This window comes from Pseudorca crassidens, chromosome 3 (genome assembly GCF_039906515.1).
Source record: "Pseudorca crassidens isolate mPseCra1 chromosome 3, mPseCra1.hap1, whole genome shotgun sequence".
Classification (NCBI taxonomy): Eukaryota; Metazoa; Chordata; class Mammalia; order Artiodactyla; family Delphinidae; genus Pseudorca; species Pseudorca crassidens.
In genome coordinates, this window is record NC_090298.1 from 69102927 (window position 1) to 69129215 (window position 26289).

A 26289-nucleotide genomic window follows, 5' to 3' on the forward strand; every position below is an offset into this window, starting at 1 on the left:
CTGTGAAAACATCTCCCAATTATAGTTAAATCATAATCCTTTAATACATAAAGACATTGATGGGGACTTTTTAAAAAACTGAATATCATAATCCTCTATCAATTAGGAGGAGAACACCAATTATGCATTACATGCATCTCTACTCAATTACAAGTTACTTGTAGAAATAGAACTTCTTCACTTTTGTTCATGTTTTTTGTCGAGGTGAAACATGGCTTTTCTCTTTCAAAAGCTAAAGAAAGATTAAAGCATACACTTTATAACCAGTTTTTAAAGCAAGACTTAAATCCTACTTGACTTTATTCACTACTGCTGTATAAATGAGTTATCTGACGCAATGTACACTCTGCCACAGATGAAAACTTAGGTTAGCAGGGCCTTTCACAATCTAACCTAATACTTTCCCAGTCTCATTTATGACCATTTTCTTCCAATACCCACTAGTCAAAGACTATCAGGAATACATCTGTAAATGAAGAAGCTGGGTTTATTACTCATTGCAGTAAGGGTGACCGAATACCCAGAGAAACCCTGCGGATCTCAGTAAGATGTTAGGACTTAACAGGCTTTGGGCTTCTTTCCGGTGACTTTTGCTCTCTTACTAAATTCTACGTAGGAGGAAGGAAGACTAGCCTACGGTTAAGGTTGTAATTGATAAAGAAGCAGAAGTCATCGTATTGACTGGGTATGGTGATGTTTGGTCATTTTTGTGACTTGAACAATGTTCATGTTTTGTCTATTTTCATATATAATAGAGTGATCTTATTTCCTTGAGCCATCACTGACATGAGAAACTTTGACGTGCATGTCCTCTTAAATTGTTTAGGTTCAGCAGGAGAACATCCATTCCTGGTCCAGGCTGGCTCCGAATCAGAGGCTGCTTTCTCTTCCACACTCCCAACATGCCATACTCATACTGGCCCTGAGTTTTCTCTTCCCTCTCTTCCTATTTCTGTTCTACTTAGTTCTCTATATCTCCAGGAATCCTTCCCTTCGCACTTCAACTCAGTTTTCTCTCTGAAACCCTTTGTACTGCATATTATTTGGTTACTCGTGTTTACGCTTCGTTTCCTTCCGGTGAGATAAGAGCATATACATCTCTCGCAGCGCTGGCAAAGTAGCACTGCAAATCACACACTTAGCATATAGTCACAAAAAAGAGAAAAGGAAGAGGCTTATTTTCCTTTTCCATAAACTAGAACACACATGGTGAAACTGCTTCGTTAACTTCAGTAAAATCGTTCTAGAAACAGGCCCCAAGAACCCGGACTAGAACTCGACAAGAACTCACGTCTGGAAGAAACACTGCTGGTAAGAATATTCTGATCCTACCGGAACCTGGGCGAGACTACATTTCCCACAATCTTTCAGGGCCGACAAGGCGCCACGATTTTCTGAACTACAATTCCCACAATCCTCTGGGGCCGCCGCTTTGTCGCATGTTCCGAGAGCTCTGCCCCATTTCCCATCTTCCCTTTCGGTCCTTACCCACAAGGGACAAGGTCGTGAGGAAAGGAGTGCTGGGTGTGTTGCTGCCATTTTTTCCGCCTTCAGTTTCTGCGCCTTTCGCAGGGCTTCCAACAGCGCTATGTTGGGACAGAGCATCCGGAGGTTCACAACCTCTGTGGTCCGTAGGAGCCACTATGAGGAGGGTCCGGGGAAGGTTAGTATGGAAGGGGCCTGGCTCAGGGGGCACTGGGCTGCGACTGGCTGAACTCCAAGGCCGCCTATGGGCCGTGGAGAGAGAGATGGGAAGCCGGGGTTTTGATCTGGGACGTCGACTAGCATTCCAGTTCCTCCAGGGACCAGGGAGAAAGTTCAGGACGCTGGCTGCGCGCCGTAGTCGGGAAAAGGAATGAGTAGGTAAAGCCAGAGGCTTTACCTCACATTAGTGCTCCCCCATTTCCCCCTCGCGCCCCACCCCGCCCTTCAAAATATGGAGGGCCCTGAAACGCCTGGCTGCAGGTATTGCGGCTTAAAGCCCAGCTAGAGGTCACCGAACTGGAAGTGAAAGTCATTGGAACGTTGAGGATATGAGGGCCTGTGGTGTGGGGCTAGTCTCCAACTAGTTGACGAAATTAGTATTAACCGCCCTTGATTGAAGTTGGTTTTAGCCTCAAGTATAAATAGTTTAAATCGGGTAGTTAGCAGTAACACCCTCCGAGGGTTACCTGAAGCCTAGTATTAATGGGCCGAGAAAGGGTGTAGAGGGGTAGAGTTGATGAGTATTTTTTTTACCTTCTAGTGTTTTGTGTGATGCAGGTCATAGGATTTGAAAGGTAGTGTTTAAAAAAGTGTTATGGTATATGGCATATATATATAACCTGATTATGGAAAAAATAGCGTTTCCTGTATACTTATTTTTGATTTATAAAATCAGGTGATTTGAAGTTCAGTTTCTTTTCTCTTTTTTTCCCAACAGAATATACCATTTTCAGTGGAAAACAAGTGGCGGTTACTAGCTGTGATGACTCTGTACTTTGGGTCTGGATTTGCTGCACCTTTCTATATAGTAAGACACCAACTGCTTAAAAAATAATCCATGAGACAGGTAAATAATTAGTGCGTTTCTAATCTTCACAGAGGTTTCCCCTTTTTTCCTTTCTTTCCTTACCATGCCCCCCCCAAATCACAAATACGCTATTGTGTGTTGTAATTCCTGAAGTTAAGTGTGGGTGTGGCATTGAGAGAGACAGGTTAAACCTATAAACAAATGTATCTTTGTGTGAAAGCCAGTGTTTATTGAGTGCTGCGCTTTGTCAGGCACACTTTACGTTAATAAGCTCAGGTTGGCTACCAGGCAAGACTGAGGTGGATGATGTTAACCTGATCTGAGACCAAAAAAAAAAAAATGTTAAGTTGCCCAGTGTTCCATAGCTAGTGATGGTGGACCAGAATTTTTACCCAGGCAGTCTCGTTCCAGAGCTCAGGTACTTGACCAGGTAAAGTTCTAGTAAACTGATTAATGCTAATCTGTCTTGAGGGCAGTGTATATTAGTGTATACCTGAAGGAATCTTGTGTGCAGCAAGATGAGCAGATTCCCTGAGTGAGAAGAAAGGATTTATTTAGTTAAATTATAATCAGAATTTTCAGCAAAAGTAACACTAAAGGAATCTCTGTGGGATGATTGGAATAAATCCCAAAATATACTTTGGAAAAGAAAGACTTTAATTGTCTTAGTTTAGAAGGGAAATGATTTATCCAAGCCATTACTTGGGAAGACTCTGGTGCATATGATGAAGAAAATCAGTATGAATAAAGTCATGATACTGTAAACGCTTTCTGATGTACCAGTCATAAATTGAAGGACAGACAATATATTAATGAAACTACATATTTCTGTTAAATGAATGGGTTCTTTAATATCGTTAATTTTTTATTCACAGATACGAAGAGGAGCATTTTAAGATGTGCAGTCTCTTTGAAAAAAGGATCAAACTCTTGAACTCAGCATCCTAGATATGTTTGTAAATAAACTTACAGCATAAATCCTTAATGCCTCTTCTCTGAAATATGGAACATGATAATTGAGCATGTGCTTGTTTTTTTTTTTTTTTTTACGTGCTCCAATTTGCCTCATCCACCAACCTAATACTGTTTGAATTAAGAGTCTCTTCCATAGCTTTTAACAGTGGAGACTTTGCTTTCTCCAACCAAACTATTCATAAGGGCCACTCACAGGTATGCTGGAAAGGGGGCAGGACTCTGCAGACATGGACAGTACAAATTTACTGGTCCATCCAGAAGATGAGGTTGCTTGGCTGTTGAACTTGTCATTACATGACATATTGAGATGGAAGAGAACATATATAGATTCACACTGTTATCTTGGACGAATAGACTGTGTTAGATTAGGATTGTTGTTGTTTTTTTTTTTTACCTGCATTGGGTCTTTGTTGCGGCACTCTGGCTTTCTCCAGTTGCGGTGAGTGGGACCTACTCTTTGTTGCAGCACGCGGGCTTTTCATTGTGGTGGCTTCTCTTGCTGCAGAGCGTGGGCTCAGTAGTTGTGGCTCACAGGCCCTATAGCACAGGCTCAGTAGTTGTGGCACACGGGCTTAGCTGCTCCATGGCATGTGGGATCTTCCCAGACCAGGGCTCAAACCCGTGTCCCATTCATTGGCAAGCAACTTCTTAACTACTGCACCACCAGGGGAGTCCCTGTGCTTACTTTTTATTTGGGTAATACTGCATTATTAGTTTCTTAATTAAATATGTATGTGATTTAGCTTTTTCTTGGTTTTAAATTATGAATTTTAATTTTTGATTCCTGGGTCAGGAATCTGTCGGTAATTCATTATAAAAGAAATGCAAACTTTGTCCTGTAATTTTTGTTTTTAATTTAAAGGCAGCAGAAAAAAGATACACTTTTAGTCTTTTTTTACTTTGAGGGAGTAAATTCATTTTTCTCCATGAGTGATAATTAGTTGATCATTAGGAAAACCAGTAGTGTTAGCAAATTTAAGTTCAAGAGCTTCCTTTTTTTCCTCTAGACCTGTACCCTAAAACTGAAATTTTTGCCATGATAAATGTGCTACTGACCAATGTTAGTCTTGTTTAGACTGAATGAAAGAACTATTTGAGGGACTTCCCTAGTGGCGCAGTGGTTAAGAATCCGCCTGCCAATGCAGGGGACATGGGTTAGAGCCCTGGTCCAGGAAGATCCCACATGGCACGGAGCAACTAAGCCATTGTGCCACAGCTACTGAAACCCACATGCCTAGAGCCCGTGCTCCGCAACAAGAGAATCCACCACAACGAGAAGCCCGCGCACTGCAACAAAGAGTAGCCCCTGCTCGCTGCAACTAGAGAAAGCCTGCGAGCGGCAACAAAGACCCAATGCAGCCATAAATTAATTAATAATTTAAAAACAAAAAACTGAAATGGAATGTAATAGCATGTGAGACAATATAGGAGATATTCCCATTTTATTCTGGAGCTTGACTAGTAGAAATGGGTTGCAAGATGGCTCTGATTAGCTGTATCAGTGAATCAAAATTATGAAATGAAATGCTGCTTACCACTTAAAATATAATGACTTAGTTCCAAGGGCTTTATATTAGGGCAGGGGGAAAGTAATTAGCTACTGAACATTTTAATCCCAGTTTGGTCACTAGATAGAATACCTATCTTTAGGCTCTTTAGTAACTGCCTGGCAATTACTTAAATATGGATGCAATTTAGTCTAAATGACTTTGTCCAACTAGTCCTAAATGACTTTGTCCAACTAGTCTATGTATTTGTGTGTTGTTTTTTGATTATCCATTGATGAGTCAGATGTTCCGTGCTTGGAGAGTTTTTTGATACAACATTAATGATTTCTACCTTTTGGAACAGTAGAAGCAAGAGTAAGAGTTTAGGGTTCATATAATGATTTTGAATTCTTGCTTCAAATCTTTGCTAAATTACAAATTTAGCCTTCAGGGTTTTCTTGGAGGAAATGGGGATAGAGCCTTCTTCCTATTTTGAAATTCATTGAGCTATATAAAAACATTTTAAGTCCTGGCAAGTCCTAAATGAAGAATTTTTTTCCCCCGGATTTAAAATATATCAAGAGTCGAAAGTAACTTAGTATTTTACAGCAGGGTCTAGGTAGAAAATGTCATTTATTAAATTTCTCTCTGAATTGAGTTAAAGTATTTGAGTGGTGTACAGGAACGAGAGAAAAACCTCCCTTTCCCGGGATAGGAATGCGGTTTACCCCATCCCCATAAAAGGCCTTCAACAGGCTGGCTCTTAGTGTGTAAGAATATTGAGTGATAGACTAGACAACTTTTTAGTTTTCGTATTGGGGTTCTCCAGAGAAACAACCAACAGCATGTGTCTATAGAGAGATTTATTTTAAGGAATTGGTTCTTGCAATTGTGGGGGTCTGTCAGGTCAACAATCTATGGGGTAAACTGAAGGTTATAGACCCAGGGAAGAGTTGATATTCCAGTCAGAAGCCATCTGCTAACAGAATTCCCTCTTTCGGAGAAGTCTTTTTCTGTTAATGCCTTCAACTAATTGGATGTGGCTCACCCACATTATGGAGAGTAGGTTTTACTGAAACAGTTTAAGTAGTAATCTCGGGAATTCCCTAACAGTCCAGTGGTTAGGACTTCGCAGTTTCACTGCCATGGCCCAGGTTCAGCTCCTAGTTGGGGAACTAAGATCCTGCAAGCCGTGCAGTGTGGCCAAAAAAAAAATGGCAATCTCATCCCAAAAAATATTTTAACAGAAGTATCCAGAGTAATATTTGGCCAAATATCTGGACACCATGGCCCAGTCAACTTGATAATGTAAAATAAACCATCACAATTTCATATAAACATGTGACTCCAGTTTAATTTTTTTTTCACAATTTCATATAAGCATGTGACTCCAGTTTAATTTTTTTTTTAAGTGTTGGCTTGAGTTTTTAAAACCATCACAGAATATTGATTTTTTTTCAATTTTATATATATATTTCCCCCCTGCACTGGTTTTTAAAAGTTCAGGCCAACACCTAAAACCACAAGATTCCCATAAAAATCCAGATTCTCTTATAAAAGCTTACACTGGGTGGACCCACTTAATGAAACTACACTAGGCCAAGTGTACCTTATGCAGAGGCTTCCCTGACTCCAGAACACCTGATTAGGGATTTTGGTTGGGGGCTGAAACCCAGGAATCATTTTAAGGAAACCAGAATTATCGTAATTAAGCTTTGGCCACCCTAATGGGAAAAATCAAAACGTCCTACATTTTGCCAGAGAAGCAGTACAAAAGGGGTTAAGAATATGGACTCAGGACTAAGATTTGACTGGATTCAAAGCCAGCCTTGACCATGTTTCAGCTCAACTAGAGACTATCTCTGCCTCTGTTTCCTTGTGTATCAGAGTAACTATCTTAGGATATTGTGAAGATTAAAATAGAGTGCTTAACTCAAAACCAAGTGAGGTAGAGGAACTAAAACGGACATTGTATAAATTGTTCAAGTTAGTACCAAGGCCATTTGGCAGTTATAGATTGGTATTTTCAATTACTAAGTCTAGCTACAGTTCTAACTAGTCCAGCAAATAACTTCAACCTTAACCATGTCCAAAAATGCCTGGAATCATGGTAGTAAATGCAAGCTGATCATGTAATAAGCAGTCACCATCAGTAAAATTAAAACTCTTTAACATGACAGTCATTTCTCTATGGTTTCAGCCTCACCCTGGCCACAGCTCCAGTTTTGTGAACTGCCTCCACATATTAACTTAGCTCAGGTGCCACCTTTTTCTGTAGTTTTCCCTTGCCAATTCCTCCCAAACATAATACACTTAAGTCTCCAACACCCTGTAAACAGCTTTATAGTTAACCTTGGCAAGTACTGTAATCACTGATTTCCCTTCCTATCTCCCATACCAACTTGTAATTTTTCTGAGACCAGGGCAGCTTTTACTTATTCATTTATACTACATGTATAATTTAAGTGATCAGTGAACACTTATTGAATGAATTACTGAATTGAAACCAAGAATAGCAAAATTACCTAAAAGCAAACCCCAGACTTTCTGGTCTGTACACCAAAATGGTGTATGTGTCAGTGTTTTCTGAAGAAAAATGAATTTTTCCCAGGTAACTTTATTAGTTGAGTTCTCCAACCAAATAATAACACTTGTTGCAGACTCAATGAGATTAAGATTTTCTGCCAAAGTGTAATTTAACTATGTCACTGATCACACTGTTTAGTCCATCTGATGTTCTTTGTAGATAACCTTCCTTGAAAGAAAATGTATATTGATTTACATTCCGACGTAGCTGTTGGTCCTGTTTGAGACCAACATTTTGAGAAGCACTGGCTTAAAGGATTAGGGAATATGTTTTACATAACAAAAGATAGAGCTCAGAGAATTTAAGGGCATTCTATCCAAACTCAGCCTATTGTCTGTAAACTATTTCTTTGTCATGAGATGGCTGCTACAGTTCCAGGCATCCCATACAGACTTGACAATATCCAGCAAGAAAAGAATCTGTTCAAGTTATTTTTAAGAATGAAGAAAGATTTCCTAGAAGCCCACTAGCAAACTCCTTCTCCGTTCATTGGACACAAGGGATATAATATACCCATTTCTAAATACAACACTAGCAAGGGAAATGACAGTCACTGCAGTGATTACATTTGAGCAATTAATATTTTCTTCCAAGTCTTAACGTGAAAAAAGTGGAAACTGGAACAAACCAGCATTCTAATAGAACGGGAGAAGAAAGTGGTTATGGGGTGTGTAAAAGACAATGCCGGCTGCAACTATAAAGTATACTGAGAAGATCGACCCCAATGTCAAAATGTAATAAGCCTTTATTTTAGTGTAGCCAGTAAAGGCCATAGCATAGGCCTTTGAGTATAATTTAAGATTAAGCTGATTTTAGAAAAGAGGAGAAATAGTGTTAATTCTTTTTTTCTGTCTCAATAGAAAATAATTTCTCTATAGTAAATAATGAAAGCTTTTACATGATTTATACTCTGTCACATCAAACAATTAAAAAAGTTTCATCCATTACGAAATGATACCTTGTTCTCACAGCTGTTAAAATTTTGTAGACCAGAAGGAACATAGCCATTTTCTTTGTATTACGTTAATACAGTGAAGATTTTTTTAGTATATAATTATAATTTACAGTTAATTTTGGAGAGACTTCTTGAACTCATATTTGAATATGGGTACAAGTTATCTGGGTCTTTCTCTAACCTGGTATAGTAGTCATTAGGGCTTTTCAAGAATATGCCAGTTCTATTTCTGTATGCATGGCAGGATTGAACACTGTCTCCTTTGCTTTGACAAATGAAAATATGAGAAGAATGATGTGTTGACACTTCACAGAAGCTTTAGAAGACTGTACAATTCACCAAGTTCCCTTACTCCTGCTGCTGGGGTATAGCCTTCATTAGCCTGGGTTCCTGAGGTACTAGTAGTACAGCCCTTTGTCAAATGTATAGAATGAGTAAGAAACTTTCTCATTGTTTTCAGCCGCTGGGGTTTGAGGGTTGTGACTGCAGCAAAGCTTGGCCTACCCTCACTGAAATACTTGGGTACCCCATAAGACCTTGAAAAGGATTACTTCTCTGTATCTCTGAATCTTTAATTGTAGAAATCTTTGTCAACTCGATCTTCTAAGGACTCTTCAAAATTTAAAATGAATTGTATCTACAATTACAAAGATGGGTACCATACCACACAAAAGCATGACTTGGTAGTAAGGAAAGATCTCTTTTCAGCACTTCCCATGTGTGTACGAAGGGCCAGATTGATGGAGGTAAATAGCTTTCTACTTTCAAAGTGGTTTTTTAGAGCTGCAGTTTTTAGTAGCTACCTATTGTGCATTTACACCTTGTCTCTCATTTTGATGGATCCCACTTGCCCGATGGGCAGCTTTGTAAAAATTAGAAAAATGTGGGCCTTCTTCCAGGTGTGCACAGCATGCCAGAGCACACTCGCTCCCTTGTCCAGTCACCTTCATTGTGTATTGTACATTGGAAAACAGTACAACTCAATGTAGCATTCCTGTAGAAAGTCATCTCAAATTTAGGTTTTTCAGCTAAAACTCACCATCCCCTCACAATTTTCAGAGATCTAACAAAAGGCAGATACTACAATAATTGATATTGAATAATTATTCAAGATTTTAATGGGCTCTATATTCTTTAGAATAAGCTTTGTCTTTTTTCTTTGCTGTATTCCAAAACTTACTACAATGCCAGGTAAATATTAGGCTTTCAACAGTTACATTTAGATAGATGGAGGTAGGATGACTATCAATTGGGTTTAATAGCATTTCCTAGTATATGAGAAGCCAGTCTAGGAAATTCTCTTTTGATGCCTAGTAACAGGAGATGATCAGTTAAATATCTATATATTGATAAATTTATCGGACTTACACCTTTAATTTGTTCAAATTAATAATAACAAATATTGAATAATATCTTCATCTTTATGATCTGAGAACTTTGCTCAGTGCAGTTGTATCTATAAACTATGTAGTGTGAAATCTCTTCATGCTCACTACCAAAATCAATCACACTTCCCTCAGACGGAGTACGTAAGTTGAACCATATGAAACTACCAATACTACAGATGGAAATTTTTGATGGTTCAATGGTCACAGTTTCCCTTCTCAGCTACTGAACCATGCATAGAGGTCCTTTTCTTCATATATGTACCTATTTGGGGAGCTGTGGATTTTCCCACCATCAGAAATTGATTAAATAGCTTGTATACACTCTGTGTAGCAGAATTGAAACTGTTTAACATGGGTATCAATATTACCAATTAAAGATAATTTAAAATTCTGAAATGCTGCCTTTTCCCTAATAGTCAAAGCTTTGGGGGACACTGCTGTCAATTACAGTACCAACAATAATTTTTGATGCACATAATAGGATGAGTTGACAGCAAGATTCTGGCTCGCAGTGTTTACCAGTATGGAAATTAATATGAATTACCTGGGGAAAAAATTGTTGGAATTTTAGAAAGGAAATTCTAGATATCTCCAAGTTATCACAGAAAAAAAGGGAACTTCCTGCTGTAGACAATGTTTGTGTCCCCCTCAAAATTCGTATGTTGAAACCTGATCCCCAAAGTGACAGTATTTGCAGGTAGGGCATTTGGGATGTGATTAGATCATGATATTGGAGTCCTCATGAATGGAATTGGTGCTCTTAAAAAAGAGACCCCTGTAAAAAATTAATAAAATCCAAAATTAAATAGAGTCGAGAGACCAGAAGGAGGAGCTCACCCACCCTATGATAATAGCTGAGCCCAACTGGAAGAAGACCTTTCTCTTCCTTCCTTCCTCCTGGCAAGGGCTCTTTGTTTACTATAGCCCTCCCAACTTCCTTTTCCTCTCTATAAAAGCACTCTTCTTTCCTTGCCTTGTGGAGACTTGCACGTGGCTCACCATGGTTGTAGACCTTGAATTGCAATTCTTTGCTGATCCTGAGTAAACCCATATTTGCTGGAGAAATATCTGGCAGTCTATTTATTTCAGGTCAGCACCCCTAAGAGTTCCCTAACCACCTTCTGTCATTTGAGAACACAGCAAGAAGACATACCTATAAGCCAGGAAGCAGGCCCTCACCAGACACCAGATCTGCCAGCACTTTGATCTTGGATTTCCCAGCCTCCAAAACTGTGAGAAATTTTTTGTTGCTTATAAGCCACACAATCTGTGATATTCTGTTACAGCAACTCAAACTAAGACATGTCCTAAGTCTAAATTTCCCCACATGCCCTCCAGAGAAATTTACTGATCAGTAGAAAATGCAAATTCACCCATAACCTATGCCTTTAATGTAACTGTGATACTGTGGTTTATAATTTCTATTTATAAATATATATATGGTCACTCAAAGGACCAAAATATATTTGTCATGTATCTTTGGTCTTTATCCACAGTTCCTGGCTCACATCTCCCAAAACCTTTGCAATTTCCTGAGCCATAAGAGCAATGGGAGCATTTTTGTTATAAAATTTGCTCTCTTGTCCTCAGTTCCTGAAAATACCTCCGAGCCATGGAGGTCAAATGGGTGTCTTGTTATTCATAACCGCCCCTTTCCACAACAACTGGATTTATGTTAATGAATGTGACTTTTGGAAAACACCTAAGGATGATGACTAGTTGCCAGGGCCAACCAACCTTGAATAGGAGGTTGGAACTTTCGGTCCTACTCCCTGATTTTTGGAGAGGGGAGAGGGAGCTAGAGGGTGAGTCAATCACCAATGGTTGATGAGTTAATGAATCATGCCTGTGTAATGAATCCTCCATAAAAACCCCAAAAGGGGCACAGTTCAGAGAGCTTCCAGGCTGAGGAACCGGAACGCTTCCACATGCCCCAATGCTGGGCTCCAAGATCCAGGAGGACCTCCTTTGTTCTGGACAAAGCCCTAGGTACCTCTTCATCTGCCTGTTGATTGGTATCATTTAATATCCTTTGTAATAAATCTGTAATCTAGCGGTAAATGGGTTCCCTGAATTCTGTGAGCTGCTCTAGCAAATTAATCAAACCCAAGCAGGGGTTTGTGGGAACCACTGATTTACAGCCAGTTGGTCAGAAGCACAGGTAACAGCCTGAGGTTGCAATTGGCACCTGAAGGGGAAGATGGTCTAATGGGACTGAGCCCTTTACCTGTGGAATCTAATGCTATCTCTGGGTAGATAATGTCAGAATTGAGTTGAATTCTCAGACACACTGCTGGTGTTCGAGAAGTGTTTGTGTGGGGAAGCCTACACACACACACACACACACACACACACACACACACACACACTGGAATTGGGTTCAGGAACCCAAAATACTAAGAGATAGATTTTAAGTTACCTGTAAGTAGAAAAATAAGCATTCAGACTAGCAAAATCACATATAGAGCCCATACCCAAGGGGAGACTTATGCAGAGATATGGGTAGGGTCAACAGAGTATGAATGAGGGTGGAGGTAGGGCGACAGGGGATGTTGGGATACAGATAAAATCACTCTCAAAAACCAATTGCACTCAGAGTGGGAAAATACTGAGAATCAGGTTGAGATCTTGCAGATTGGAGCACTGGCTACTGTGACAATGAAAGGAAGGGACTTGAAAATGAGCAGAACCCAAGGCAGGAGTTTCAGAATGGTACCACTTCTAGTAAGTCAAAGTGTCAAGGAGATGCACCCTTGGAGGTTGGCTGGTAAACGAAGAAAAGGAAGCATAAGGGCGAAATTGTTTCCTGTAAAAATGGAGTACAAACTCAGAACACCAAGCCCTCTCCCAACAAAGTGCAAATTAAAAAAAAAAAAAAAAAACCCAGTAAGGGCTTCCCTGGTGGCGCAGTGGTTGAGAGTCCACCTGCCAATGCAGGGGACACGGGTTCGTGCCCCAGCCTGGGAAGATCCCACATGCTGCGGAGCGGTTGGGCCCGTGAGCCATGGCCGCTGAGCCTGCGCGTCCGGAGCCAGTGCTCCGCAACGGGAGAGGCCACAACAGTGAGAGGCCCACGTACCGCAAAAAAAAAAAAAAACCCAAAAAACCCCTAATATTTCACCACATGAAAGAAGAGAATGCCTTTGAACAAAAAACCTAGTTAGCCTCCTTAAACTCTCACTCTGGTTACATATAATTGTATTACTAGTACAGGAAATCCTACTTCAAAGTGAATAGCCTATGCCAGATAGAATTCATACAAAGTTACTGTAAGAAGAAATCAGAAATTTAGATTCATAGAATTTCATTTCAGCTAATGAAAAGTCTGCTGCCGATAAACCATCCTCGAAGCAGAAGCAGTCTTAACACAATCTAATCTGAATTAAATATTCTTAAACATTTGCAAATAGTGAAGGGAAAAAAGTCACCTGGAAGTTAAAAATTCAAAAACTTAGAAGTTCTGGCTTGGAGGTATGAAACAATAACTGACCAAACAGGAAAAAAATAAGAAAAAAGACATTATAAGATGTCTAAGGAAGGATAGATTTCCCTGAAATTTAGTAAAGAAACTGAAGGAAAGGCATAAAACAGCTAAGAAATAAACACAAAACAAAGACATAAAAAGGTAAAATTTACATATAGTGAAATGGGCACAATCTTAATAGCTATTTGGGGAGTTTAGATAAATACATACACCTACATAATGCAAATCTTAACTGTAGAAAGCTCTCTCATACCCCTTCCCAGTCAATCCCTGTTCCTATCTCCCAGAAGCAACAACTCTTTTTACTATTTACCAGATTAGCCTCTTCTAGAACTTCACAGGGTGTATAATTTCTATGTATGAAAGTTTCAGAGCATAAAGATGCTATAGATGTATCTATTAAATGCTGTTATTTTAGGGAACACGGATATATTACTATCAGTTCTAGCAGTTTCAAAGCATTTTCCAGAGAAAATCTGACCTAAGAAGTTACAGGTGAGGGACTTCCCTGGTGGCACAGTTGTTAAGAATCTGCCTGCCAACACAGGGGACACGGGTTCGATTCCTGGTCCTGGAAGATCCCACGTGCTGCGGAGCAACTAAGCCCATGTGCCACAACTACAGAGCCTGTGCTCTAGAGCCCGCGAACCACAACTACTGAGCCCACGTGCCACCACTACTGAAGCCCACCCACCTAGAGCCTGTGCTCCACAACAAGAGAAGCCACTGCAATGAGAACCCTGCACACCACAACAGAAGAGGAACCCCTGCTCATCACAACTAGAGAAAGCCTGCACACAGCAAAGAAGACCTAACAGCCAAAAATTAAATAAATAAATAAATGAATAAATAAATAAATAAGAATTTACAGATGACATAATACAATTGAAGAACTATGGAATATGGAGTCAGAGCCATCAAGATACTGCTCTCCTACTCTCAGTACATCCCCTACTCAATCTGTGCCTGCTTCAACTTCACCCTCCTCACAAGACTGAACTTCCTACGTATTTGCTCCCTACTCCAGCTGCCGATTGTCCTTATCAAAGGGGTGGTGAGGGGTGTGCTTCTCTGCTGGTTTCCCTGGTAACTAATGAGCCAACCTGATGTCATTCCTGCTATATCTAGCAGTCTCCCATTCCCCCCAGGAGCAAAGATGGCCACTATGTCCTGCCTGCTATCTGCCTCACACAGTGGGATGTCACTCCAGGACCTTGCTTCGGACGTGTAAGCTCCCCCACCAATTAAGCCACTGATGTCTCCGTCGCTGACTCTGGGCTCTTTCTTTCATCTTAAAGCTCAGCAAGTGCAGGCGCTGTAGGCCTGCGGGGTGCAGCCCAACAGAATATGTATATGAAGTAAAAGAATGAGTAGCATCAGGTGAGGTGAATCAGGAAAATTTTTCCTCAGAAGTAGCTTAAGTAGCATGTAAAGGCAAGAAAGAATTGACAAAGAAAGATTAAAAGAATGATGTATCCTTAAAAGGCATTGGCTGCATCTTTACATTTTTGTGTTCCTAGTACCTAACGTAGTCTTTGGTGAACCGTAAGTACTCAATTAATGTTTGCGGAAGTGAATCAAACTGAAGAGCATTCCAAGTATACAGAAGAGTGTGAACGTAATTAAGGATTTCAGGAAGTATGAAGAGGGCTTTGGCTTAATTGAGTACTGCAGAATGAGAGTAGATAATATGTGTGGCGAAGAGGAAAGGTCTTGGTGGGGTGGGGAGGGGGGTTACAGGTGTGGCTGATTTGGTAACTTAAGATATAGGACTGATGGTGGGTCTCAGCTCTTTACAGTTCTAAGCGTGTGTGTTACAAGAGTAATATTAATTTGCGACCACCTGCCTGATGGCCTAGTAAGAAGAGAAACTGGGAAAGAAGAATAACCAGGAAGAAGTAATCTTAGAATGGGAATATGAGGGTTCAATTAGGGTTAGAACATGAAAAGTAGGGGGGTAGAGTATTCAATATGAGATACTTTATAATAAAATACAGGAAAATAATGCTTCCTGTTGTTCCTAATTGTCTTGTTTCCATAATGAACTTATATCTGTGTGCTTTATGAAATTCTTTAGCAATTCTATTATACTGTGTACATGTGCAAAATGCAAAAACTGAGTCTTTACATTGTAAATTGGAAAAGAAATGAGAATAGAAAATTCTTCAAAAGGCCAGCCAATGTGAAAAGTATTTTGACTCCTCTATCTCTGTAGTTAATTAATCCTGGTCTTAAAATCTTAAGGTCTCAACATTGTAAGACCTGTGGTAAAGTCTTTTGATGTCTTGAATCAAAAGACATCACTATCAGTTTCTCTGGCATTATAAAATAACTTTATAGTACAGTTAATCAAGTGACAGTAAGAGGCAGTACTCTACAGAGAGCTTATTTTAATATTTACTAAGATGAATATTGATCTCTAAAGTTGAAGGCAGCTCCATTTGCATATGAACATAGGATGTCAGTATTCCATCAAAGCAGAACTCTAGTACCGTGCCCAAGGAGTTGCTTGACAAAGACATATATTCATTCACTCAATATCTACTTAAGTCCTATGTTTTAAGGTATAACTAATGGTCTTTAAGAAAAGCACTGAGAAGTAAGATGATATTTCCCACCTTTCAGGAAAGATAGATGCTTACACATATGAATACAAATTAGGATACGATAAGTACTGGAAACAGGCTCAAAAAGGGCTGTGAAAGCATAGGGGAGATGGGAACACAATGTATCTGAGACAGTTTTGTGGAGTTTGGTTGGGCCTTGAAGGATGGGCAGAATTTGAGGTCATAGAGATGTGGAGAAGAGGATGGGTCATACAGATATAGAGCATGTAATATTTACATATATTATAGATAAACACACATACACATATTCATGTATAGAGAGATATACATATACAAATTACACAGATATGTTTATTTATAGGAAATTCTTTAAGCATTCCTCTTCAATGCTCAAGGTAAACATTTCGTTTATTTTACAAGAGGTTTAAAACAATGCAGAAAGATATTACTTAGGTATAAAGATTAAATCTGAAAATCTGGAATACTAAGCCACTAAGCTCTGGTTGTTATGACAACGTCTTTTGTATAGTTTGTAAGCAGTGATGATAGACTCCAAAAATATCACACTCTTAGAAGGAGTCTTTATTAAGACAAAACTTTGGACCTCTGCGCCCTGGAGTCAAATAATCCTCAATTTGTAAATGTGAAAAACTTCCCAAGCGACAAACTAAAAAACATGTTAACGGAGTTACAAAAGACTGAAATTCAGCTGTTAAAATGTAACCTATGAGAAATGAAAACGGTTGTTAATAAAGAATGGAAGAAAGAGTTGGCAGATTTAGAAACAATTTTTGGCCACATTTTATTTTTTTTAATATTTATTGAAAGCTTGTGTTTTTGTTTTTTAAGAAAGGAAGTCATTTAATTAATTAATTAATTTATTTATTTATGGCTGCGTTGGGTCTTCGTTGCTGCGTGAACTTTCTCTAGTTGTGTTGAGCGGGAGCTACTCTTCCTTGCGGTGCACGGAAGGCTGCTCATTGCAGTGGCTTCTCTTGTTGAGGAGCACGGGCTGTAAGCGCACGGGCTTCAGTAATCGTCGCTTGCGGACTTAGTAGTTGCTCCGCGGCATGTGGGATCTTCCCGGACCAGGGCTCGAACCCGTGTCCCCTGCGTTGGCAGGAGGATTCTTAACCACTGAACCACCAGGGAAGCCCCGCCATATTTGTTTTAATTTAATGTCATAATGGTCATAGAAATATATATCTTCCAGTTGCTCTCAAGGATAATTTAGGCAGATACTTCAGTCTTTTTAACCTTTTAATTTCTGTGCATATGTGTGCAAATACACATATATATCGCACAATTATTTCTAAAGAGTGAATAAGAAAATTGATGGGTCTTTGATCTTATGAGTACATTGAGAATCTCCTAGAGAAGGGAGACTATTGTCTGAAACTTAATGAAAGATTGTAATTACACCTAGGATGTGGTAGAGACAGAGTAGTGGGTCATTTCAGGCTGTGTTTCATGAGGGATCTATACCAACATGATGACTGCACGGGTCCCGAAACTAGACATTACGTTTAATCATTCAATTTTGTCATTTTACTTGTGTAGGGTAACCAAAATCACAGAAGACTGAGTTATAAAATGAGAATGACAATTTATTGGTGCAGATGTAATATTCTGCACACACCCTTTCAGGAGGAAAATTTACTGGAGAGATTAAGTTATTATAAAAGTGTGCTTTGCTTGTTAGAGAAAATAAACTTTAAAAACAGAATAATTTTGCTATCAAATTATAAGGTACAGTATACCTGGTTTTAATATTCAAAATCAACTGATGTTTATTGAGAAATAAGTACTGAATTTTGGGATCTTCACACATTATCTGTTGTATGCTTTACCACAGGGCAAGGAGGAATTAATATTTCTTTCTTTCTTTCTTTTTTTTTTTTTGCGGTACGCGGGCCTCTCACTGTTGCGGCCTCTCCCGTTGCGGAGCACAGGCTCCGGACGCGCAGGCTCAGCGGCCATGGCTCACGGGCCTAGCCGCTCCGCAGCATGTGGGATCTTCCCGGACCGGGGCACGAACCTGTGTCCCCTGCATCGGCAGGCGGACTCTCAACCACTGCACCACCAAGGAAGCCCCCCCCCCTTTTTTTTTTTTACTACATATCATGTGGTAAACTAAGCTGTTAATGTTAACTGAGATGCAAACATTATTTAGATCTCAGTATATTTTTTCACCTCTTTATGCTATTGCTGATCCTCGTTCACTCACTTGATCTTAAAACTGGCCATTGTTTCTGATTATGTGTGTGTGTATGTGTGTGTGTTCGTGTACTTAGTGTTTCCACAGAGCCTTAATCTCTTCAGGATGTTCTCTTAACAGTAGGCTGAGCAAAGGATTTACTAAAATGCATCTAATAAGGCTATGAATGTCGGTGGCCCAGGGTTTTAGTTCTCAAAGAAAGCAAGCATATTTATGAAGCTAAAAATATAATTCATTATAATCTTTTATGCACATAGTGACTTTATGTTTATTTCTTTTATAATTGAGAATGTGGGGAGAACTGATGGCATTTTATAAGTAGGAAAGTTTAGAAATATCTAGGCAAGAATATAGTAGCAGTATTAAACAGCTGAACTTAATCTTCAAAATAACATTATAGCATAGGTACTTATTCATTCATTCATTCATTTAACAAATATTTATTGAGGACCTACTAGATTCAATGTACTGCTCCAGGAGCTTGATATACATCAGTGAACAAAACAGAGTAAAATCCCTGCCTCTGTTAAGTTTACATATTAAAGGGGTAAAGAGAGATAATAAATATGAAGGCTAATAAGCAAATTACATAGTATCTTAGAAGTTGGAGGGCCACGGAGAAAAATAGAACTGGGGCGAAGGGATTGTGGGTAGGGTAGGGAGAGGTAAGTTGTAATTTTAAATGGAGTGGTCGTAAGTTGTAATTTTAAATGGAGTGGTCAATGTAGGCCTTATTGAGAAGTTAATATTTAAGCAAAAACTTGAGATATCTGGAATAAGAATATTCCTAAGGCAGGAGTTTGTCTTTTGGGTTCAAGGAATAACAAAGATATCAGAGGGACCAGAGCATAGCAGCGAGAGAGCCTAGTTAAAGAGAGGTCACTGTGGGCTAGGGCAGGTAGAGCCTCCTAAGCCTTTATAAGGACCATGGCCTTTACTCTGAATGAGGTTTAGAGGAGAGGAGTGACACCATCTGACTTTAATTTTCAAAGGTTCACTGTGGCTGCAGCATTGAGAACAGACAGAAGGGGGCAAGATTGGAAGCAGGAGGCAAAGGAGAAGCATATTGCATTGTTCAGACGAAGGATAATGATGGGTACTTGGGGAAATGTATTTTGAAGGTAGAGCCAACAGGATTTCTTGACAAGGATTTCCTAGCAAATTACCTCTGAAGGGGTGAGAGACAGAAAGAAGGTGCTTTTTACGTATTAAGAAACTGTGGCTCAGAGAGTACCCAAGTGTGTCCAAGGACATGTACCTATTAAATGACATATGGACATTTAAATTCATGTCTCACTCCTGCCACAGCAGCTCTTAGTCACTACATAGGGTAGGGAAGGAGGTGGAGGGATGCTGAAGAATCACTCATTCCCTCACCTCCAATTTCTTTTGTAAATAACTTCTCTTTTTATGCTTCTACACTCAATGACTGTCACTTATTTCTGTTTTTGTATTCTAAATTAAAGTTTGACTTCTATTCAGTATTCAATGTATCAGTTAGCATTTGAATCTTATCAAGGCTAAGATAAATACTCTTATTTTGAGCTAAACCTATCCTGATAACATAATTATGAGAAAAAAAATAAGTTAAGCCATTGAAAGAGGCTCTGTCAAAAGGCTTACAAGGAAAATAGTTTATTTACTTTCAATTTTTGATATGGAAATTAGTATGTGCTTATCATCCATAAGCATATTGTTTATATGTCAATTAAATTCACAATACATACAAATACTTTAATTATACACTATGAAGAGCTGGAAAATTATAACTATGCATGCTTCAGTTCCCGAAGGTCAAACTAAATTACAGCTGAGGAAAAAACAAACATCATGTGAAATGCTGTAATGATATGCACAATTGATATAAGAAATACAGTCACTATTTATTTACCTCAGTTTTTTGAGGATATGGATTTTATGGGAGAAAAACATTATTTTTATTATTTTCATTGGCAAGTCTACTCTCAAAGCAGAATATTAGGGCTTTAAAGACAGACCCCTGTAGCTCTGTGTTGATGAGCCAAACTCAAGAAGGAAAGACTCAAGTTAAGGATATGCTCATGGAGCTTTATGTTGTGTTCTGCTAGGTTTTCTATTTACAAAAAGAGGAATCTTTGGCACCAAAGATTTACATTCAATCAAACCCTGATTCCTCAAAAGGACCTCACCCTCATATCTCCCTTGAAACCTGGATTAGAATTTACAGTTAGAAAGATTTTATAGCTGATATTTAGATCTCTGTTTAATTTCAGTTAGTGATGTAATAATATAACCTCAGTTTAAGAGCTTTACTTTAGCCTTTAAAGGAAAAAAAATTGAACTTTCTCTTGGTCCTTTAGATACCAAGTCCAATCTAGAGTCAGTTTGAATGACAACTGCTGGAGGTCATCACTAGAGAAAAGTATAGTGAAGGTGACAGCAGAAGCCTAGCCTGGGGAGATGTTTGTCCCCTGAAGGCACATTCTAGGCCAGGTCCATGTAGTTAAGTTACTTTAAGTTGTCATACTAAGATTGTGTGAGACTTCAAGGAGTCAGAGTCTCCAGCCTCTTCTAGAGATTGTGGCTTTTTCACAATTTATCCAAGGAAGTTCCTTTTCTTCACTAGAGACTTACTACTGCTTTGAGCCTCCCTCACATTTGAACATATCAGACACTTGTTAGAAATATTTGAATTGATATATAGACACATTTGGATAACAAGGCCTCCAAAATCATTGTAATGCTTTTGGATGAATACAATACCAAACCCTTGGCCTGACATGCTTAGCCCTCAAAAATATATATGCAGGCTACATTTTCAGTCTCATGTTTTCTATTTTCTTTTAAGGATTGTAAGGTCAGATCTTAACAAACGGCACCGCGAAACAGAGGAAAGCTTCAAGTGAGCTTTATTAGGGAGCGCTCCCGGGCGAGGTTCACTGGTCCGAGAGAAAGGGGCCAGAGAAGTCGCACCCGGGCGAGGGTTGGGCAAGATTTTATAGGGGAAGAAGGGAAAGGGGTGTAGTGAATCTGGGAGGGTGCAGGGTATTCCTTATTTGGTGGTCTTTTTGGGTATCCTGGGGGACCGTTGGTCCCACCCCTCGAAAGGCAGGAAGGCTGGGCTGGGTTCAAAGTCCCCAGGTCAGTTCCTGGAACTGGGTGGTCCAGAATGTCTCCAGGGCAGTTTCTGGAACTGGGTGGTCCGGAGAATTTCGGTCTGATGCAACCTGTGAATCTGATTGTGTTCCCCTGCCTCGGGCCAGTTGGCCTTACAAGGATACTTTTCTTTAGCCAGATTAGTCTGACCCTTAACAGTTTTATTATGCAGGTGAGGCCAGACCATCATAAATGTGGGGAAGTAAAATTTCCATGGATTTCTCAATGCTCCTGCTCTACCCTCTTAGGCCACAGAAATTTATATGCTATAAAGTTAGAGAATGTTTGTTTTCACTCCTCTTATAATGTAAAAAGCGTATTCTCATACCATGAAAATTAGTTCTGTTGTCACTTGCCTACAATTAATTTCTTTGATTTGAAAGGATAGAGCTCTTATCTTTCAAAAAGACCAACAGGTTAGAGCCTGGACTATGTCCCTAGGTTAAGTCCCAAGGTACTTGGAAGACTGGAGGGCTATCTCAGTAGGGATTTACATGTCAAAAAGGGATAAAGATCCAGAAGTTGAAGACCTTTCTAGGCAGATGGGTTTAATGGATAAAGAAGATGTGGCACATATATACAATGGAATATTACTCAGCCATAAAAAGAAATGAAATTGAGTTATTTGTAGTGAGGTGGATGGACCTAGAGTCTGTCATATAGAGTGAAGTAAGTCAGAAAGAGAAAAACAATTACCGTATGCTAACACATCTATATGGAATCAAAAAAAAAAAAAAGGTTATGAAGAACCTAGGGGTAAGACGGGAATAAAGTCACAGACCTACTAGAGAATGGACTTGAGGATATGAGGAGGGGGAAGGGTAAGCTGTGACAAAGTGAGAGAGTGGCATGGACATATATACACTACCAAACGTAAAATAGATAGCTAGTGGGAAGCAGCTGCATAGCACAGGGAGATCAGCTCAGTGCTTTGTGACCACCTAGAGGGGTGAGATAGGGAGGCTGGGAGGGAAGGAGATGCAAGATGGAGGAGATATGGGAACATATGTATATGTGTAACTGATTCACTTTGTTATAAAGCAGAAACTAACACACCATTGTAAAACAATTAAACTCCAATAAAGATGTAAAAAAAAAAAAAAAAAAGAAAAAAGAAAAGCTGAGATCTGGCTCCTGGAGAGATTTTATTTACAAAAGGGAAGAGGGGCAGCTGCCTTCTTCCTTTATATAAGCAGAGAAAAATCATTTTTCTTCATCTCTCTTATAGGTATTTGTCCACTCACGTAGGACAACTGACATGGCTTCCATTGTTCCACTAAGACTAGGGTGAATGGGGCCCAATGCATTTACTATTTACTGTGAGAAATTTACTGAGAAATCTGTCTCTGACCCAGAATACCTTGTGCATGCATTCCGGATACAGTGAATAAAAAGGGACATTGAAAATGTAACAATATGAAATAAAGTAACCCCCAAATCAAATAGTTTAACAAAACAAAAAATTCCTTTCTCAGGATGATTATTCATTAGGCTGGGTGGGAGAGATCTGCTTCTTGTTCAGTGACCCAGGATGACAAAACTTCTGCCTTCTCATGGCACCATCACCACAATAAAGTTCTAGGGCTTGCTGTGGCAGGGAACGAGAATGCAGGGGAAGTGGTTTGGAAGACACAAGCTGCTAGGCTTCTACCAAAAGAGTTATAGCACTTCTGCTCAAACATCATTGGCTAGAACTAGTTACATGGCCCTGTTTAACTACAAGGAAGCTGGGAAATGTTGGGGAGGATGTGAAAATTAATGCATTGTAAATATCTACACTGTATCTTGGCTTCTGTTCTGATTGTTCCACAGGCTTTTGGCAAAGAGGAAAATAGAGTATTAATCTAAGCAAAGGCTAATCCAAGAGCTTTAATTCTTCCCTTGATGAAACTCTCCAACCTCTCTACCATCAACACCTTAACATATGACAAACTTTTCATTTCCTGTCAAGTCCTGCTCACCCTTTTGGAATACTGACAGTTGCCAAAGTTCTTGCTGAAGGACTGCCATTGAATCCTAATGCAAGAAAAATGTTAGGGAGCATGAATTTCAAGGATGGATTAATTTTTGTTCCTACCATATTTCTCTATTATATTGCTGCCCATTTTTTTTGTCAACTGATCAATACATAGCTTTGTTTTATGTGTGTTTCTGTTTAAAGATTATCTTATTTAATATGTATTATTGGTTCATTAATACTGAGCTCAAGACCAACAGCACTACAAATCATGCTAAACAAAGCTCACCTAACATATGTATTTTTTCCTGTGAGGTTCAGCACAGCCTTCCTGTGCTCAGGAACAGACAGTACTTGAGGGCTGTGTTAAGCAAAATCATCAACAAAAAGCACAAAAATGCCAGATACGTGGCACTAAATAGATCTCCCCAAAGGACACTTTTTTACAGTGTGATATTTGAAACAAGGCAGAGTGTTACCTTGTTCCTCAGCTGGGAATGTGCCCATCCTGCAATTTAAAAGTTTTGACGCTTTGTGCATGTCTATAAATGATGTGAAAATGCCAGGAGTATTGATTTTCAGGTTACAAATACATTTTTAAGAGTAGGCAAAATTTAAAGTACAGAATCCAGAAATATTGAGAATTGGCTCTGTTTGCAAAGACACTGAAAATGAAATAAACACCACATTGCTGGGTATAGGCAACCATACTTTGCCCTTTCTCTGGAGTTATTGAGAAAGAGATAAGAGAAAACTTGTTTTCTCTTTAGAACTCCTTTTTTGGATTATTTCAGAAGAGTTTCTAAATCACAAAGAAAGTGAGTCTTCCTACTTATTTTACCTTCCTTTGACTTCAAACTGTGATATTCAGTTTTCCTTTTTATTAGAGTCATATAACACTTAGTTCTTAATGAATTCATACTCTAAAACTTAAATCTGCTAATCATGTTGAAGATCTGTCTCACACACAAGCTATTAAAAAACAATTCTGAGTGTGTACATATGCAATGTGTTCACTGAGGGCAAGAATTATGTCTTTGTGTCTACCACTTCATTCTCACCACCTTATATACCACTTACTACAGATCAGCTGTTGAACAAAAATATGAGAAAACACAAGAACTCAATGTGTAAATGAGATGGAGAGAGGGCAGAGAGCAGAAGGAAGAAGAACTAAAATCTTGCAGCCTGTGGAACAAAAACCATATTCACAGAAAGATAGACAAGATGAAAAGGCAGAGAGCTATGTGTCAGATGAAGGAACAAGATAAAACACCAGAAAAACAACTAAATGAAGTGGAGATAGGCAACCTTCCAGAAAAAGAATTCAGAATAATGATAGTGAAGATGATCCAGGACATCGGAAAAAGAATGGAGGCAAAGATGGAGAAGATGCAAGAAACGTTTAACAAAGACCTAGAAGAATTAAAAAACAAAAAAAGAGAGCTGAACAATATAATAACTGAAATAAAAAATACACTAGAAGGAATAGCAGAATAACTGAGGCAGAAGAACAGATAAGTGACCTGGAAGACAGAAGGGTGGAATTCACTGCTGCAGAACAGAATAAAGAAAAAAGAATGAAAAGAAATGAAGACAGCCTAAGAGACCTCTGGGACAACATTAAATGCAACAACATTCACATTATAGGGGTCTCAGAAGGAGAAGAGAGAGAGAAAGGACCCGAGAAAATACTTGAAGAGATTATAGTTGAAAATTTCCCTAACATGGGAAAGGAAATAGCAACCCAAGTCCAGGAAGCACAGAGAGTCCCAGGCAGGATAAACCCAAGAAACACACCAAGACACATAGTAATCAAACTGACAAAAATTAAAGACAAAGAAAAATTATTGAAAGCAGCAAAGGAAAAATGACAAATAATATACAAGGGAACTCCCATAAGGTTAACAGCTGATTTCTCAGCAGAAACTCTACAAGCCAGAAGGGAGTGGCATGATATACTTAAAGTGATGGAAGGGAAAAACCTACAACCAAGATTACTCTAGCCAGCAAGGATCTCATTCAGATTCGATGGAGAAATCAAAAGCTTTACAGACAAGTAAAAGCTAAGAGAATTCAGCAACACCAAACCAGCTCTACAACAAATGCTAAAGGAACTTCTCTAAGTGAGAAACACAAGAGAAGAAAAGGACCTACAAAAACAAACCCAAAACCATTAAGAAAATGCTAATAGGAACATACATATCAATAATTACCTTAAACATGAATGGATTAAATGCTCCAACCAAAAGACACAGGCTTGCTGAATGGATACAAAAACAAGACTGACATATGTACTGCCTACAAGAGACCCACTTCAGACCTATGGACACATACAGACTGAAAGTGAGGGGATGGAAAAAGATATTCCATGCAAATGGAAATCAAAAGAAAGCTGGAGTAGCAATACACATATCAGATAAAATAACTTTAAAATAAAGACTGTTACAAGAGACAAGGAAGGACACTACATAATGAACAAGAGATCAATCCAAGAAGAAGATATAACAATTATAAATATATATGCAGCCAACATAGGAGTGCCTCAATACATAAGGCAACTGCTAACAGCTCTAAAAGAGGAAATCGACAGTAACACAGTAATAGTGGGGGACTTTAACACCTTACTTACACCAATGGACAGATCATCCAAACATAAAATTAATAAGGAAAGACAAGTTTTAAATGATACAATAGACCAGATAGATTTAACTGATATTTATAGGTCTTTCCATCCAAAAACAACAAATTACACTTTCTTCTCAAGTGCGCATGGAACATTCTCCAGGATAGATCACGTTTTTGGTCACAAATCAAGCCTCAGTAATTTAAGAAAATTGAAATCATATCAAGCATCTTTTCTGACCACACCGCTATGAGATTAGAAATCAATTACAGGGAAAAAAACGTAGAAAGCACAAACACATGGAGGCTAAACAATACGTTACTAAATAACCAATAGATCACTGAAGAAATCAAAGATGAAATCAAAAAATACCTAGAGACAAATGACAATGAAAACAC

The 26289-nt window shown here is 39.0% G+C and overlaps 1 protein-coding gene and 1 non-coding gene across 2 annotated transcripts; both read left to right on the forward strand.

Moving 5' to 3' along the window:
- The first annotated feature begins 1468 nt into the window (after window positions 1-1468).
- On the forward strand, window positions 1469-3497 carry COX7C (cytochrome c oxidase subunit 7C). The gene is made up of 3 exons (XM_067731178.1): window positions 1469-1663; window positions 2423-2551; window positions 3388-3497. Exons 1-2 carry the CDS (start codon window positions 1589-1591, stop codon window positions 2537-2539), a joined length of 192 nt encoding a protein of 63 aa, XP_067587279.1. The 5' UTR covers window positions 1469-1588; the 3' UTR covers window positions 2540-2551; window positions 3388-3497.
- Window positions 3229-3291, forward strand: LOC137222870 (small nucleolar RNA Z39). Its single transcript, XR_010942647.1, has one exon. It is a non-coding gene; the product is annotated as a small nucleolar RNA Z39 (small nucleolar RNA).
- Window positions 3498-26289: the final 22792 nt, after the last annotated feature.

What these genes read in the sequence shown, in the direction of transcription:
- COX7C (XM_067731178.1), top strand. Translation starts at nt 1,589, where the DNA reads ATGTTGGGACAGAGCATCCGGAGGTTCACAACCTCTGTGGTCCGTAGG. An exon ending in ATGAGGAGGGTCCGGGGAAG is followed by an intron (nt 1,664 to 2,422) that starts GTTAGTATGGAA and finishes TTTTCCCAACAG; the next exon opens with AATATACCATTTTCAGTGGA.